The sequence below is a fragment of the Polypterus senegalus genome, chromosome 6 (assembly GCF_016835505.1).
Source record: "Polypterus senegalus isolate Bchr_013 chromosome 6, ASM1683550v1, whole genome shotgun sequence".
NCBI lineage: Eukaryota > Metazoa > Chordata > Cladistia > Polypteriformes > Polypteridae > Polypterus > Polypterus senegalus.
The window spans coordinates 97,948,846-97,967,501 of NC_053159.1; the positions used below are offsets into that span (position 1 = coordinate 97,948,846).

Below are 18,656 nucleotides of genomic sequence, written 5' to 3' on the forward strand. Positions count from 1 at the left end.
CTTGGTACTCCATGCCCGGAAACGAAATATCTCTCTCATATATATATATATATATATATATATATATATATATATATATATATATATACATATACACACAGACAGTGCATCCGGAAAGTATTCACAGCGCATCACTTTTTCCACATTTTGTTATATTACAGCCTTATTCCAAAATGGATTAAATTCTTTTTTTTCCCTCAGAATTCTACATACAACACCCCATTATGACAACGTGAAAAAAGTTAATACTTGAGATTTTCCTAGAGCTGGCCGGCCACCTAAACTGAGCGATCGGGGGAGAACGGCCTTAGACAGGGAGGTGACCAAGAACCCGATGGTCACTCTTTTAGAGGTCCTCTGTAGAGACAGGAGAATCTTCCAGAAGGACAACCATCTCTGCAGCAATCCACCAATCAGGCCTGTATGGTAGAGTGGCCAGACGGAAGCCACTCCTTAGTAAAAGGCACATGGCAGCCCGTCTGGAGTTTGCCAAAAGGCACCTGAAGGACTCTCAGACCATGAGAAACAAAATTCTCTGGTCTGATGAGACAAAGAGAATTTCTTTGGTGTGAATGCCAGGCATCACGTTTGGAGGAAACCAGGCACCGCTCATCACCAGGCCAATACCATCCCCACAGTGAAGCATGGTGGTGGCAGCATCATGCTGTGAGGATGTTTTTTTAGCGGCAGAACTGGGAGACTAGCCAGGATAAAGGGAAAGATGACTGCAGCAATGTACAGAGACATCCTAGATGAAAACATGCTCCAGAGTGCTCTTGACCTCAGACTGGGGAGACAGTTCATCTTTCAGAAGGACAATGACCCTAAGCAGACAGCCAAGATATCAAAGGAGTGGCTTCAGGACAACTCTGTGAATGTCCTTGAGTGGCCCAGCCAGAGCCCAGACTTGAATCCAATTGAACATCTCTGGAGAGATCTTACAATTGCTGTGCAACCTGATGGAGCTTGAGATGTGCTGCAAAGAGGAATGGGCGAAACTGGCCAAGGATAGGTGTGCCAAGCTTGTGGCATCATATTCAAAAAGACTTGAGGCTGTAATTGCTGCCAAAGGTGCATCGACAAAGTATTGAGCAAAGGCTGTGAATACTTATGTGCATGTGATTTCTCAGTTTTTTTTATTTTTAATAAATTTGCAAAAACTTCAAGTAAACATTTTTCACGTTGTCATTATGGGGTGTTGTGTGTAGAATTCTGAGGAAAAAAAAAGAATTTAATCCATTTTGGAATAAGGCTGTAACATAACAAAATATGGAAAAAGTGATGTGCTGTGAATACTTTCCGGATGCACTGTGTGTGTGTGTATATATATATATATATATATATATATATATACACATATATACATATATACATATATACGTATATATACATATATATATATATATATATATATACATATATATGTGTATATACATATATATATATATATATATATATATACACACACACACACACACAGTATATATATATATATATATATATATATATATATATATATATATACACTGCTCAAAAGAATTAAAGGAACACTTTTTAATCAGAGTATAGCATAAAGTCAATGAAACTTAAGGGATATTAATCTAGTCAGTCAAGTAGCAGAGGGGGTTGTTAATCAGTTTCAACTGCCGTGGTGTTAATGAAATTAACAACAGATACACTAGAGGGGCAACAATGAGATGATTCCCAAAACATGAATGGTTTAACAGGTGGAGGCCACTGACATTTTTCCCTCCTCATCTTTTCTGACTGTTTCTTCACTAGTTTTGCATTTGGCTACAGTCAGTGTCACTACTGGTAGCATGAGGCGATACCTGGACCCTACAGAGGTTGCACAGGTAGTCCAACTTCTCCAGGATGGCACATCAATACGTGTCATTGCCAGAAGGTTTGCTGTGTCTCCCTGCAGTCTCAAGGGCATGGAGGAGACTCTAGGAGACAAGCAGTTACTCTAGGAGAGCTGGAGAGGGCCATAGAAGGTCCACAACCCATCAGCTGGACCAGTATCTGCTCCTTTGGGCAAGGAGGAACAGGATGAGCACTGCCAGAGCCCTACAAAATGACCTCCAGCAGGCCACTGGTGTGAATGTCTCTGACCAAACAACCAGAAAGACTTCATGAGGGTGACCCAAGGGTCCCATGTCCTCTAATGGGCCCTGAGCTCACTGCCCAGTAGCATGCAGCTCGATTGGCATTCGCCATAGAATACCAGAATTGGCAGATGCACCACTGGTGCCCTGTGCTTTTTACAGATGAGAGCAGGTTCACCCTGAGCACGTGACAGAAGTGAAAGGGTCTGGAGAAGCCATGGAGAACATTATGCTGCCTGTAACATCATTCAGTTTGGTGGTGGGTTAATGATTGTCTGGGGAGGCATATCCATGGAGGGTCACACAGACCACTACAGGCTTGACAAAGGCACCTTGGCTGCCATTAGGTATCAGGATGAAATCCTTGGACCCATTGTCAGACCCTATGCTGGTACAGTGGCTCCTGGTGCACGGCAATTCCTGGCCTCATGTGGTGAGAGTATGCAGGCAGTTCCTGCAGGATGAAGGAATTGATACCATTGACTGGCCACCACACTTTCCTGACCTAAATCCAATAGAACACCTCTGGGACATTATGTTTTGGTCCATCCAATGCCACCAGGTTGCACCTCAGACTGTCCAGGAGCTCAGTGATGCCCTAGTCCAGATCTGGGAGGAGATCCCCCACAACACCATCTGTCATCTCATTAGAAGCATGCACCGATGTTGTCAGGCATGTATACAAGAACACAGGGGCCATACAAAGTGCCGCGTACAATTTTGAGTTACTGCAATTAAATTTTGGCAAAATGGACTAGCCTGCCACAATTTTTTCACTCAGATTTTTGGGGCATCTTTGAATTCTGTAGGTTGATCATTTTCATTTCCATCAAACGATGTGGCATCCTTTCGTTCCTAACACATTACCCAGTCTATATCAGTATAGATATCCAGGAGGATTTCTTTTTCCCATTGAGATCTGATGTGTTTTCAAAGTGTTCCTTTAATTTTTATGACCAGTTTATATATATATATATATATATATATATATATATATATATTATATATATATATATATATATATATCACTATCTGAAAATACATGGATGAATAAAGGACAACTGTACTACGATGGACTGGCGTCCTGTCCAGAGCTTGATATTGCACAGTGCCAAATGTTGCTGCGACACTGCCATTCTCTAGACAGTTTAATAGGTTCAAAAAATAAATGAATGATTGAGGGAATGAATGGATTATTATGCAGTTGCTCTTCTTAAAACAAGTGCTTCCATTATCTATAGAGAGAGAGAGAAGTTGGGAGCATGCACTGTTAGCACGTTGCTACACCCACCACACACCAAACCACCTGGATTTTATTTTATTTAATACATATTGAAACATACAGTAACTGGTAAAGATAAAGATGGTTTCACAATTAAATGGCAATGAGGTGGTGCAATTTAATAAGTGAACAACAGCTGGCCTTAGTGATTTAAAGTTTAGTAATACCAGTCTCTTGGATGAATTCCATAGGATCTAAAGATAAAAAAATAAAGTAAGAGTGTACTTTAGCTTTAATTTATCTTGTACAGTAAGTTAGTTTAAATATATTGCTCTTTTCACAGAGCGGTTCAAATACAAAGAAGGCACAGTGATAAGAAAACTTCTATTCAAATTTAATATGATAATAATAGTAATTATTTACACATATATATAGTGCTTTTCTCACTGCTCAAAGAACTTGCATTGAGAGTGAGGTGTCACTACAACCACCACTAATGTGCAGCCTCCACCTGGATTGTGCCAGTACACTCACCACACATTAGCTATTAGGTGGTTAAGGGGTGAGAGATAGTTAGCCAGTTAGAGAGGGGATGATTAGAGGGCCAGAATGACAGGGGCATGGTGAGCAATTTAGCCACAACATTGGAATAGACCCTACTCTTTGCAAAGGATGCCCAGGGATCATTAGGATCCACACTCATAGTACAGGGTAAATGCCCCCTGCTGGCCTTGCTGACACTTCTTCCAGCATCAACCCAACCTTCTCCTAGTTGGACTCCCATCCAAGTATTGGCCAGGCCTGAATATACTTAGCTTCAGGTATATTACCTGTTCTGAAGTGCATGTGGTATGACAAATATGAAACAAGATGTTAACAAATGATGATCTCTTTACCTTACTAATATTGAAAAGAATATGTTTGCTAAGCTTTTTTATCTTTTTAAAAGGATCCTAATATATTAACACATTCTTTTTAAAAGTAGATACAACTGTAATTTCATTCATTTTAAAAGCAAAAATGAATTGACTTGGCAAAGATTTAAAATGCAGGGAGGAGAACATGGCACTAACTAACTTTCTGTCTATGTTATTATTAGGCTGTTGATATGATATACATAAATTACATAAGGGAGTAGAAGTTAACAAAACCACACAACATGGAAATGAAAATCTTGCTCAAACACCTCACTTTATTCTTTGTTCTCTGCTCCAGTCACTGCTTAAGACTAACCTATCAGTCTTGTGATGCACATTTGCTCAAAATGTGGTACCAATGTAGGAGATTCTTTATGGTGTTCTGACCGTAATTAACATATATTCCAGCCTTCCTTAATCTAAATAGTATTTATCTCATGAAAGGCAATACTAATTTGGACCTTCAGAGACCATATTTAGTTAATATCTGGACATTCTTTAAACAACTAAATTTCATGTTAAATCTCCCAAAAACACACTACAAATTAGATACCTAGAAAAAAAAACAAACATCCAAATTCTCGGATACTCCATCAGTATCTATGGCGGGGTGGACAACTCTGATCCTGGAGAACCACATTGGCTACAGGTTTTCATTCTAACCATTTTCTTAATTAGTGACTAGTTTTTACTACTGTCAGGGATGCCAGTGGCAACGACCCGACCGGGACGCCCTGAAGGACCAAAAGAGGGTCTACACCCGCCCTGGATCATGTGGGGGCCGCCACCTTGGTTGCTTTGGGGGCCACGGGTAGAGGGCTTGGAAGCCCAACCGTGTAGGGGCCCGTGGTCACTGCCAGGGGGCACCCCAATGCCTTGGGAACCCTGGATCTCAGCACTTCCGCCACACCAGGAAGTGCTGGGGGGAAGAGAAGTAGGGACACCCGGAGAGCTTACGGGAGAACAGCCGGCACTTCCGCCACACTGGGGCGTGTCAGCGGGAGATTGCCGGGGAGCACCTGGAGCACATCCGGGTGCGGATAAAAGGGGCCGCCTCCCTTCATTCGAGGCTGGAGTCGGGTGGAGGCAGGACAAGGCAGGAGAAGAGAGAGTAGAGGCGGCCCGAAGAAAGGTGTTGTGTGGCCAGGACTTTGGGGGGTTTGTGTGCACTTTTGGACTTTGTAAATAGGATTATTGTAAATAAACGTGTTTGTGGGTGAAAACAACAACATGTCCGCCTGTCTGTGTCCGGGCCACGTCCACATCTGGCATAGCCGGCAGGATGCTCCGCCTGTTCCAAGGCAGAGACCTGTAAAGAAAAATCTTGTTGTGGACGGCACAGCACAGCAGGGGACCCCACCTACGTGCCGCGGGAGCGGCGTGCACAGCCCCACTGGGGAAAAGTACCCCACGGAGTGCCATGGGTCCGCAGGAGAGCTGTTTTCCCCTGAGGCGGATCGACGGCATGTGGAGCGGGGCTGCAGCATGCTCCTGCGGGCGCGCCATTGCTGAAGGCGCCCGGGACGGCATCGTGTCTAGGGAGGCCACGCTGAGGATGTCTCCTCGGTTAGACGTGACCCGGGAGGTGAGTTCCCTGCCTATTGACAGCCGGCCCTGGGGGGTCGGGCATGTGTTCTTTCTTACAGGCAGGGACGGCCCGGATTCGTGTCAGTGGCAGATGCATGCTGGTTGGCGGGGCTTCGACGGCGCCTACAGGAGTCGTGGAAAAGGAGCCGCTGCAGCACGAAAAACAGCGAGGCTGCAAGCAAGCATGTCGCCGCCACAGGAGGGGAGCCAAAATGGCCGCGGGCCAGAAGTCCCTCCCCATGACAAGCACGCGATTGGATGGTGTGTCTTGCATGCCCGCCGATGACTGGAGAGAGGCAGGACGAAGGAATGTCCATCATGTGCTGGGAGGGAGACCCGATTGGGCGGAGGAAGAGGCCCGCAGGAAGTTGGCGGCGTTTGGGGCTGACGGACAGGTAAGCTCCGTGTCAGTTAAATCCTGCTTTTGCCGGCTGCTCTGTCGGAGCTGGAGGCGTGCCTTCAGCCCGCGGAGCAGCGTTTGTCGCAGGTGCTACGTGCCCTCTGGACAGAGTTGCGAGTACTGGAGATGAAGGCGGCCGCGTCTTTCGAAGAGCTCTTGCGTGGCACAAGGGGACGCCAGGGAAGGGTGTCCAGGCAGCGTCTCTGCCCCCGTCTTTCTGTTTATTGCAGGACCGGACCCTGGACGAGCAGTAGGACCCGCTTCGTTGGGAACCTGCCCTCATACGACGGGCCGTCTGATGGGAGGACTCTCCGCTGGCGTGGGGGTGCCGTCACGGGTGGCGGAGGCTACGAAGGGGCGAGTGGCTCCAACCAAAGGGGCACGAAAACCTCAGAGGGAGTTCCAAAGGAGTAGGCCCCAGGGTGTCAGAAAGAGGGGGGAGCGCAGCCTGTGCGAGGCACAGGAGGACACCAAGTGGTAGTGTCCAGGTGGCGTGTCCGCCCCTATGCCTGTTGGGAGAACAGGGCCGGACCCCGGCTTCCCAGGAGTAGGACCCACTTCGGTGGTAAGCTCCCTCGCGGGACGTGCCGCTCCTCCCGAGTGGTCTTCGCTGGCTGTGGGGCACTGTCAGGGATGCCAGGGGCGACGACCCGGCCGGGGCGCCCTGAAGGACCGGAAGAGAGTCTACGCCCACCCTGGATCACATGGGGGCCGCCACCCTGGTTGCTTTGGGGGCCACGGGTAGAGGGCTTGGAAGCCCAACCCTGTAGGGGCCCGTGGTCACCACCAGGGGGCGCCCCAATGCCCAACGTTGGTCCTAGAGGGCCGCAATGGCTTCAGGATTTTGTTCCAACCCAATTTCTTCATGAGAAATAATTAATTGCTGATGAAGCACTTATTGCTCATTTGACATTTTTTTGCTTCATTTTAGTTGCATCAGTTGTAAAGATTTTGAACCCTTAATTGCTTATTTTAGTCTTAATAGCTGTATTCATTGTTTTAACTGCTCCTTATTAGCAATAAGATGCAAATGGCAAAGAAACCAGCAGTTCTACATTTAGCTTGTCTCCATTTCCACCTATGTGTATTTATCATTCACTATTTGGTTTAATTAACTACTCAGAAGGAAGCTGATGAGAAAGTGCAGAACTGAAAATTACTCATCCAATTCAGGCTTCAAAGAAAAAAAATCTATGATTTAAGACACTAACGTGCCATGAAATTAAATAAGATCTGTTATTGGTGAGGACTGGCTTATAATCAAGTAACTGGATTGAAACAAAAACCTGCAGCTCTCCAGGGTCGGAGTGGGCCACCCCTGATCTACACATTAAACTATCCTAGCTAATAATGACAAATGTACAGGCAGTATTTCAAGACTCAATCGATGTCAGTAACCTTAGGTGATCTCAGGCAACATTCTTCTTCAACACAAGCAAAGTGTAATTGTACACTGCACACTTACCTATGGCAAGTCAAATTGTCTAAAATGTGCCAAGCCTTGCTAGGTCACAAGTTTCGGAAATGCCTTATACAGGCACCATTTTGGAGAAAAAATAGTTTGCCAGATAATACTGCATCTACAATTAATCACAACAATCCAGTAAAAGTATTTATAGTGGCATTAGATGGAATAACATTTTGCAATGAAAAATCTCTCCTACATTACTTGCTTTGTGTGTGGAACTATTTTACTCAACAAGAAGAATTTTAATCAACTCTAAGTTACTCAGTATGTCTTATCACTTCTAAACCTAGGGGAAAAAAATCTGCCTTATAAGCAAAAACTAGCTAGTGAATCAAATTTAAAATTTAAAAAAGTGGGCAAACACTATTTGTTGCACCTATGAAAAGATTCTAAAGTACTTTTCATAATAACTAACAATGAAACTGAAAAATTGTATACACTGATGAGCCACAACATTAAAACCACTCTCATACCTAACTTAAATAACATTGATTTTCTCATTACAATGACACATGTCAAGGCGTGTGATATATTAGGCAGTAAGGGAACAGTCAGTTCTTGAAGGTGATGTGTTTGAAGCTGGGAAAATGAGCCAGCGTAAGAAACTGAGCAACTATGACTAGGTTCAAATTGTGATGGCTAATAAACTGGGTTAGAGTATCTCCAAAACGGTGGGTCTTGTGGGGTGTTCCTTGTATGCTGTAGTTACTAACTACCAAAAGCAAGGAAGGACAACCGGTGAACCTGTGAGAGCGTCATGGGTGCCTAAGACTCACTGATGTGGGTGGGGAATGAAGGCTAGCTTATCTGGTTCATTTCTACAGAACAGTGTGGAATATTGGGTCTGCGGCTGTGAAATTAGCCCATTTTAATAAATACTTGAATGGCAGGCTTGATATCCGTGGGTGTGCATGCTCAAGCAGCTGAGGGAGTTTGGTGGAGTAACTGGGGTGAGACACACCTGCACGTGAGGCTGCAGTCTGTCTCAATTGCTTCATCAACTTCCTATGGTGCGCGATTGAGACACTGTGCCCACGGATGCATATAAGGAAGAGCCGGCATGAGAAAAGGGGATTGATCAGAGAACAGAAAAGAAAGAACAGAATTGACAGTTGTGAGAACAACATCAGAAGGAGAGGCAGGATGAGCCTGCCAGCCAGCGTGGTCATAGGCCCCACGACGAAGTGAAAGATCGGCACTCTAGGGGCGGATCATCCCCCAGTGATTGTACAGAGGAATGGGAGAGATCAAGGAAGAGCCCTCTCCAGGGATCCTGGGCTTGCCAGAGTGAATGAGAAAGATGAGAAGAGGACAACCAACCCAAGTGGTCTGGCCGATACCACTCGAGGCTGCCAAGGTGCAGGTCAGATTGGTGAAAACCGTGGCTGCTGCTGTTTACACCAGCGAGTAATGGGTGAGCTGGGGAGATGAAGAGGGAATTGTGTTGGGCTCGTCTAAGATGAAAGGAACATTGCCCTGATGACTGTGTTTTAAATCTGGATTTTAACTTCACAGATTTTCACTGTTTTAAAAGATTTATTTATTAAGCAATTTTGAACACTGCACAGTTTTTGGAACACAGCTTGTTTGTTTTGGGATTGTTTTAATAAAAGCACTTTTGCACTTTTATGGACCTACCCTTTTCTCTGTGTTAATGTCCTCATCTGCTGGCTCATCCCTCGGGTAAGCTATTGGCAATGGCGGGTTCCAGAGGCGCCCCGGAAGGACCCGGTACTGTAGCATACTGTACATTGCTGAAAATCATACTGCTTTACATGAGAGAAAGGTGTCAGAATACACAGTGCATTTGAGCTTGCTATGTATGGGGTTATATAGCCACAGACCAGTTAGAATGCCCATGCTGACCCCTATCCACTTCTGAAAATGCCTGCAACGGGCAAGTGAGTATCAGAACTGGAACATGGAGCAATTGAAGAAGGTGGCCTGGTCTGATGAATCACATTTTTTGTTAAATCATGCAGATAGCTGAGTGTATGTGCATTGTTTAAATGGGCAGCAGAGTGCACTATGGGAAGAAGCCAAGCTGAAGGAGGCAATGTGATGCTTTGGGCAATATTCTGCTGGGAAACCTTGGGTTCTGGAATTCATACCCATGTTACTTTGACACGTACAAACTATCTAAGGATTGTTGCAGACTATGTACACCCTGTTCATGACAAGTGTATTCCCGATAGCAGAGGCCTCTTTCAGCAGGATAATGCAGCCTGCCACACTACAAAAAATAGTTCGAAGCATTGACTTGGCCTCCAAATTCCCCAGATCTCAATCTGATTGAGCATCTGTGGGATGTGTTGGTTTAAATGTGAAAAGGATATGAGCCTTCTTAAGTTACTTAAAAATTGCATGTATAAATAGTGCTATATACCAGTAAGGTTTTCAAATCAGTGCATTTCTGCTCTAAAATATGGCTATCCAAACACCTTTAATGTGGTGAAATCCTCAATATTGAATGTGACACACACATTCTTTAGGTACATCAGATATTTTTGCTCAACTTCAGACCTCAACATCCTTTTCTTTAGCCAGAGTTAAGATTTCAGAAGAATAAAAAATATAGACTTAACAAAATAAGATGAACCGGAGCCAGTACCTCTGGTGCACACCTCCTGATTAGTCATTTGAAACGTTACTTTAGAATATATCAACAGCAACTGCATGAAAACAAACAAAAAAAGACTAAGTAATGATCTTCTGCAAAGGAACCACTTACTCTCTACACTGATTTTATCTGATAAACCAGGAGGCAAATATGGAATCACCAGTTCAGGCCTGTGGGAAAAAACAGTAAGACGCACAGTAGTTAATAAGGCAGACAGTGCCACTACATAGTATTACCTTTGCAAGCTCTGCTTCTATAATTGAAAAAAAAAAAGCTTAAAAGAGAAAATGTGTACCTTTTCACCACAAACTTGATCTTGGAGCTGCCTCTAACAATTCTCTCAAGTCTAGGGATTCCAAACCAGGTGGGACTTCGAAAAGGAATACCATCAGGCAAACCCTCCACATATAAAAAATCAGGATTGGACTCAAACATGGGATATGGCACCTTGACTGGCTCTGGTAAGCCTAAGGATTCCGCTAGAAGATTATACATAATAAAAAAATGCAAAACAAAAACTGGTTGTTTCATTACATGAGTGCTACAAAGTTACATTGAGCACTAACAATTGATCTAGAATGTTTCAATGAATGTTTTAAATGAATTAAATGAAGGTTTACCATATTTGGTGTTAAAAATCTCTTCCACTTGTTTCCTTAACTTTGAAATCCTTACATTCCAGTCTTCTTTCACTATTTGAGATATGAATACCAGTTTAAATTATTTAAGTATAAAACAAAATGGGTTTGAGGAAAGAATATAAGTAAAATAAAAACACATGTATAGAATAGTTGCACTGAAGGTATTCCAGCTAAAGAATAAATCTGCAACTGAAAAACTGTTTCCTTTCAGATTTTAAAAATCAATCACAAGAAGACTGAATAGATATGTGTGTCTCAATTTTGGCAAAATAATTTTCAATAGTGTCAGTCCTTTACTGTTGGTCAATTTTAACTACAATGAAACTACATTCAATTTCCTCAGATCTAATATAGATGAGTAATTGTAACCTCTACTTAAATCTGAACGGCCTTCAGTGTTTTATAATTAGAGAATATATACCTGTGATTTGTAATGTAATACAACAATTGCTCACCATCAGAAGATACCTGGATGATGTCTGCTTGCTCTTGAGATAACAGTTCTGGTCTATGGAGGAAAAAAAAAAATTTAGTTTGTAAAAATATTTTTAGCAATGCCACTAGATGACTTTATCAATTCAGTCTTGTTTTATAACTCAATAGCATATAAAGGAACTCCATAAATTATACAATTCTATAAATTTGACATGGAAGAAGTCAAATACCACATAACTATTCAAGTGCTAGAAATATTTCAGTGACCAGTTTTGCTAAAATACAGATTTTTCTCTTTAATCAATAATTGAGGGCTGCTAAAAGAGCACCTACTTGAGGACGACAAACTTAATTCGGTCCCCAAACTGCAAAATCCTTTCAAGGCGAGATATGCTGTACCAAGATGGACTCCGGAATGGAACATTTTCTGGAAGTCCCTCTACAAAGAGGTCTTGTGGATAGGCCTCGAATTTCAGGTATGGCACTGGAAGAGGCTCTGTTTTGCCTAGTGCTTCACCTTCATGGAAAAAGGATAACATTAACTTTGATAATAAACAATGAAAGAAGTTATCTGCAGTATTGTGCAGATTGTGTAACACTATCAAGAAACAGGTCCAGCATGAACCAAAAGTGAAAACATTTATATTTTCTTAAGCATGCTTTCCTTAACCAGAGCAGTCATCATTCTAGTCAAAAAGAATTGAACAGCATTGGCATGATATACAAGGTGAAGGAATGGAGCAGGTCAGTTTGCTAACAGGCCATCAGAGGCACAATGTAGCAGCTAAGGTCAAACACAAGTTAGATATATAGCAAAACTGTATATACTGTAAATACTGTTCCCTCTTTCTGTTGAACTGTCTGTGGTGTTTTGATTCTTACCATACTTTTTGCAGAAAAGGTCATCCACTGACTTTCTCAATCTGTTGATTTTCACATACCATTCCTCTTTTACTGTAATGAAAACCCAAATAAAAAATATTAATCAAGTTAAGTGAAACATGTAAAAGTGACCAGATTATAACAGAATTATCAAAGTCACTATTGTGTTCACTTAGAATATTTTGTATTTATTTGCACATTTATTTGTTTAATTTTGTCCAAAATATTCCTCCATAGTTAGTTATTTTCTTAATTCTTTCTAAATAGGTCTGCCTAAAGGAATACTCCACACAAAGACAATATTTTTTATGTTACTTACCCCATGTAGTTTAAAGTGGAGACAGAGAAAGGTGAATGTAATCACATATTTTCATGCTGAACAGAGATAACAAAGTTTCTGATATAATCTGTCTGTGGTGACCAGCAAACAATAACAAAAAGTCCATGAAAAAAATTCTCACGTTATGTGTTTGGCATAATCCGCATTTCAAGTTATCCATTAGTATGCTCACAATGTTCCAAAATACATTTATGTTTACTAAAATATTGTTAAATAAACCAAAAAATGAGCACATTCTGTTTTTGTTCAACTACACCCAAGCATTTGAATCAAAGACCCGCCTCATTCATTGGTTAGGAGTCCATACCACTAACCACTTAGTTACTGGCTAACATTGAGCTTCATGCAATACCATAAAAAGCATTCACTGACGGAACTAAAGAATAATATTACAGTACAGTTTCACAGACTGACACTAACTCTGATGTACACCTCTGTGGTTCACTGCTATGAATTTAAATGTGACAATGGTAGGCTGATCTTTAATTCAAATGCTAGTACGTGTCCAAGTGTGTTCCATCTTCATTTGCAAGTTTGTTTAAGCAAGGTGGTTTATTTATCAAGATTTTAATAAAAAATACATTTGTTGGGTATGTTGTGAGCATACAACTGGGCAATTTGACATCTGGATCATGCAACATTAGTAATGGGAGATTTTTGTTTCTTGAACATTTTATACCATTTGCTGTTGTCCAGCATTGGTCACCAAAGATCCTTATTATGACAGAAATTTTGTTATCGCCATTCTGCATGAAACTATGAGATTAAAAATTTCTCTTGGCCCTCACTACCAACTAAATGGGGCAAGTAACATACAGTATAATAAAATATTTTTGGGTTGAGCATTCCTATAAACAACTATTGTACAAAGAAGCAAAACGTACAAATAGCAAGGCATATTATAAAATATGACCTCAGACTGTAACATTTGCACATAAATATACTGTATGCTTATCATAAGTTTAGCATTAAAAAGTAAAGTTAATGTCACAGTTTAAAAAGTAAACAGTGAAAGGAAATGCAAGTCTAAGAAGCATATTTATTCATAAATATTCGACACATACATCTGTGTTATATTCCTTCAAAAGTTATAATGAAAATCCCAATACATTCTTCAGTAAATATAATAAATCAATTTTTTTAATACTATTATAACACCAGGAACAGAAAAAATCATGCAGAAAACAGTGGAAAATAAAAATAATATTAGCAATGGTAGTGCTGGGCGGTATACCGGCTCATACCGCAAACCGTTTTTTATTTTTGTTATGATATGGATTTTTCTTATACCGCAACATCGGTTTAAATTGCCTAAACAACATTCGGAACGTGGCGCAGCAGGGAACCTCTTTAAGAGGGACCTTTTTCACTGCTACACCGCTTAACAAGCATACAACAGAGTACATGCGTTAGTAGAGGTATTGCACGGTGAAAATGGGGAGAGAACATTCTGAAACTGAAGCTGTAGCAGACGATAAAGTTGAACATGATGACGCAGAAGAACTTTTGCTGGAAAAAGGAGTCACGTCTGTTGTCTGGAGATACTTTGGATTTAAAAGGTCGGATGTGGACTATTATTTTCATATGTGTGAATACTGTTTATATACTATACTGCTTCCATACTACTGGATAATACTGCAAGCCAAGTTGTATTTTTTTCAATACTGTGTAATGTACCTGGGTACTGTGTAATAGTGTGATGACATGTTGACTTTAATCTCGATGCTTATGACGAGAATAAAATCGACATTTCTACTTTATTCTCGTCGTTTGTCGAGATTAAATTCGACATGTTGACTTTATTCTCGCAATTTGTTATTAAAGTTAAACATTGTAAACTAAACTTCATCTTAAAATGAATATTTAATTTACTAGATTTTCTCAAACCCCATCTTAAGTTATGTAGCACATTAAATGCTTTGTGTTGTGTTCCCGGAGCCGTGTTAATCGCTACTGCTTCTTAAACTGACTTCCTTTTGCACTAAGAGGAGGCGCAGACAGCACAAAGAATACATTAATTTCATGATATTCCTGCACTCTGAAAATGTAAAATGCTAAGATAATTTTTCATGATGAAATGCATTAAAACAGGTATTAAACATGCACAGTAGTGTGCCGGTAGTGCTGCTCCCTCGCAGTAAGAGCTCCCCAGGTGTACATTCAGTGTAGAGAACTTTACGGCAGATGTGACAAGGTTCCAAAAAACTGGATGTATGAATGGGTATCGCCCAGATTTAACTTAAATATTGTGTAAATGTTGGGTTTATTCATTACTTTATTCATAAAGTGGAAATGTCGACTTTAATCTCAACATATAGTTATTTTTTTCCTTCACTTTGTCCGTATTTTTCTTTCTTCATCATGGCCCTAATACGATTCCGTAGGGCTATACCACAAATAGCATTATAAATGCAAGTTGCAGTTTTATTACTTATGTATATAGCTTAGCTTGAAGCAAGGTCCATATTAATGCAGTTTGCCTTAATGATGGTTCAGTTGGTAAAGATGTCATCACCAAGTTGCATTTTTTTTTAATTTTATTTTTATTTGGTTAATACTGTGTAATGCACCTGCGCTTGAAGTCTTGGAAGTAATAGTATTATTACTGGAAGTTGCACTATTATTTATTTTATTGTTATTATTTATTAGTTTAAATATTATGCAGTTTAATGATGGTATAAAGTTGTTTAAAAAGTCACTTTAACATGTCAGTGGACAGAGATTGTTAACATTAACAGAAACTGTAGTTGGTTTACAAAAATATTTACTATTTATTCCTTTTCTAAGACACTGTTCAGTGCAATACAACTTTTGACAAGCACCTCTGGATATTTTAATACTTGTGTGCGCATTAAAAATTTTTTTTGTACAATGTACAATTCTCATGACAGTAGAATAGGTTATTCTTATCCAGTAATTGTAGTGGAAATGTGGTTAACATCCATTCATGCATGGGGAAAAAAATACCGCCCAATACTGTAAAACCTGTATAATTTTGAAAAATACTGTGTTATAGAATTTTGGTCATACCGCCCAGCACTAAGCAATGGATTAAATGGGTGTCATTTATTTTGGTTTAAACAATTTAAATTAGTTCTGTAGGCAAACTCAACAGGTGGAAAATCATTTTTGGTTTGTTGCAGTGCCTGCTTGCTATTTTACTATTGAATCTCATAATCAGAATGTGAATTAGGCCTGTAAATGATAACCTTGCTTGAGTGAGTTCCTTGTTCAGTACAATTCTGCCACAACTTTGAACTGCTGTTATGGTGCCAGCTCTGCATCAGTTGTCTTCACTTTAAGTTAGAGATGCTACTTCTAAAAAGTTAATATAAAACAGCAAGCATAATTTAATAACTGATCTAATCAAAAATGGCAAGAGTGAGTATGGTCCTGAAATCTGAAATCTCTAAGTATAGTCTTTTTGTGAACAACAATTTTACCCCTTAGGCTCTTTGCAATGCAGCAACAGGTAAGAACATTATTAGGCTTACAAATAAGAGACAGGCTGCTGATTATTATATTGTCTACAGGTTACATTGCCTTCTACCACTCTGATACTCTAGTTTGCCCATTAAAATTTTAAAATTATAATTTTTAAAAGTGTACCTCCAGAATAAGGTTTCTTTGAAATTTGCTCATCTTTCATAGATTTTAGAAGTTCCTTCCTAAAGAAGAAAAAGAGTGAGTTAGTATATTGTTTATTTGTGATATTGCAATTTGACTGCAATGAGAATTTCAATGAGGCTTGGTTAAGGCTAGATAAGCAATGTGTGAATTGCTGGGTGACAAAAATGTTTTGCTGAGTTTTAAACAATGTTTCAGTAAAGTCTGTAATACTTCTTTAACAATTTATTAACTTATGAACCGAGTAACTGATATTATCATCTCTGATAATAATTAAAATACTACTTTAAGATTTTAACTAAATATTCAAGGAAATAAACTGTGAAAATAGCTCATTTTAAGTTCTTATCTATTATTTGCATTAACTTTATGAAAGGATGACCAACTAATAGGCAACAAACAGAAAAGGAAATATATTTCAGATAAACTTGGGGAGAACACAGTCATAAATATAACAAGAGACAGGGAGACTTCTGGACGCTTACTTGCTAGATCATTTACAGAGAGACTCATAAGGAACTTCCAGGTATATCATCTGGATCAAGTACCTCATTCTAAAGGCAGTCAATAGGTAGGACTTTCAGTTAGGGTCTGGGAATTAGCCTGTCTCCAAATCCTTAAACACAATCTTATGTTCTAAAAATTAAATAAAAAAAAAAAAAAATAAAAAAAAAAATCAGATCACCTCTTAATGATAAAACGGATTCTGTTTTCACACTGCAGGATCCTTTCAAGGCGTGGAATACCATATGTTGATGGTCTTCTAAATGGAATTCCATGTGGTAGTCCCTCAACATAAAGGTCTTCACTATTGTACTGGAAGAGAGGATACGGAATAGATACCGGACCTGTTGCCTCAATAGCCTCAGCTAGAAAAACAAACAGACTAATGATTAAAAACAAAATTCCTTCAACATGTGAAATTCTGGTAAATGTTCTAAAGAAACACTATTCTCTCCTTAAATTCTGGGAATTTACTCTTGTAACAGTGGAACTCGACTCAAAATCAAAAGGGTGCAGGTGCAATCTCATCCACCAAATTACTAAAACAATTTTGAAAGATTTGTTATCTTACATTTAACAAAAGTAATATAAATACAGTATATACTACTGGTAAAAAGTTTTAGAACACCTCAGTTTTTCCATTTTTCTTCAAATGTAATCAGGTTAAATGCAATGAGGGATCTAAAATGGTGAAAAGTTAAGAAGTAAACAGCCAGAGGTTTACATTTAAAATTCAGGTTAACAAAACCTGAAAAAAGGAAATTTCAGAATCTGAAAAATGGGCCTTCTTCAGGGAACAATTAATACGTTACAACCTACAGATGTTCTGCAGCAATTTAAGTAAATTAAGCCTTGCAAGTTGAAGCAAATAATTTGAACAGGTGTCCCAACTTCTGTAGATTACTTAAAAACCCTCTGTCTGTCTTAAAGCACAGTTGGAACACACTTACTATATACTCGCTAGTATTTGGACAATATTATATTGCTGAAAGTTGTAAATTTAAGTGATTGCAAGAAAACAGCAAATAACAAATGAAATGAAACAGATAATTATTATCCTTAGAAGTGTAGGCCTTTCATTTAGAGAAACTGCAAAAAAAAAATATCAAAGTGTCAGCTTGTACGGTGTCCTGGCCAATGCAAAGGCAATTGGAAACTGGAAGAAACTGTGGCAGGAAGAGATCTGGCAGACACAAAGTCACAACCCAATCATAAGACAAGTTTCTGTGGGTCACCAGCTTGAATGGTAGGCGTCTCACAGCACAAAAGCTTCAAGCACAGCTTAACAGTGGTCGAAAAAATAAGTGTCTGTTTCTACTGTGAAGAGGAGACTTTGTGCTGCAGGTTTGACAGGGTGAGTGGCAGTAAGAAAGTCATTCCTTAAAGGATGGAACAGGGCCTTGAAATACTGGCTGTGGACTGCTGCAGACTGGAAGAAAGTCTTATTGACTAATTAATCAGGATTTAAACTCTTTGGGTAATCATGCAAGATGTTTGTACAGTCATGGCCAAAATATTGTTTTTCACAAAGTTTTCTACTTCATTGTTTTTTTGATCTTTTTGTCAGATTTTTCTAAGGTATACTGAAGTATAATTACAAGCATACTGTGATGATGCGGGTTTGCTACATGCTCCCATCGTCTGTCCGGGAGCCCTTGAACCCAACACTGTCGGTAATGTCACCGATGAGCTCGGCAGTGAGGCACAACAAATGGAGCAAGGGGATGGTATAAAAAAAGTGCCAAGTGCTTTTATTAAAAATCAATAAACAAAAAAATGTTCAAATAAATAGTGCAGTGCCTTCCAAAAAGTCATTAAATAAATAATCCATAAATCAAGTGCTGAAGTGGAGGTTAAAAGCACTATAGGAAAAAAAAAATCCTTTAAAACGACGAGGTTAAAACA

At 39.9% G+C, this 18,656-nt stretch overlaps 1 protein-coding gene across 3 annotated transcripts in view; it reads right to left on the reverse strand.

Moving 5' to 3' along the window:
• LOC120531329 (general transcription factor II-I-like) overlaps positions 1 to 18,656 on the reverse strand; it is a 145,939-nt gene that overhangs the window by 33,840 nt on the left and 93,443 nt on the right. For all 3 annotated transcript variants that reach the window (XM_039756626.1, XM_039756627.1, XM_039756628.1), the window contains 8 exons: positions 16,933 to 17,116; positions 16,230 to 16,288; positions 12,281 to 12,352; positions 11,732 to 11,915; positions 11,419 to 11,471; positions 10,943 to 11,014; positions 10,618 to 10,801; positions 10,434 to 10,492 (listed from right to left, as the gene is read on the reverse strand). In XM_039756626.1, the coding sequence (XP_039612560.1) occupies positions 10,434 to 10,492; positions 10,618 to 10,801; positions 10,943 to 11,014; positions 11,419 to 11,471; positions 11,732 to 11,915; positions 12,281 to 12,352; positions 16,230 to 16,288; positions 16,933 to 17,116 (867 nt within the window). The remainder of the gene's footprint in view (positions 1 to 10,433; positions 10,493 to 10,617; positions 10,802 to 10,942; positions 11,015 to 11,418; positions 11,472 to 11,731; positions 11,916 to 12,280; positions 12,353 to 16,229; positions 16,289 to 16,932; positions 17,117 to 18,656) is intronic.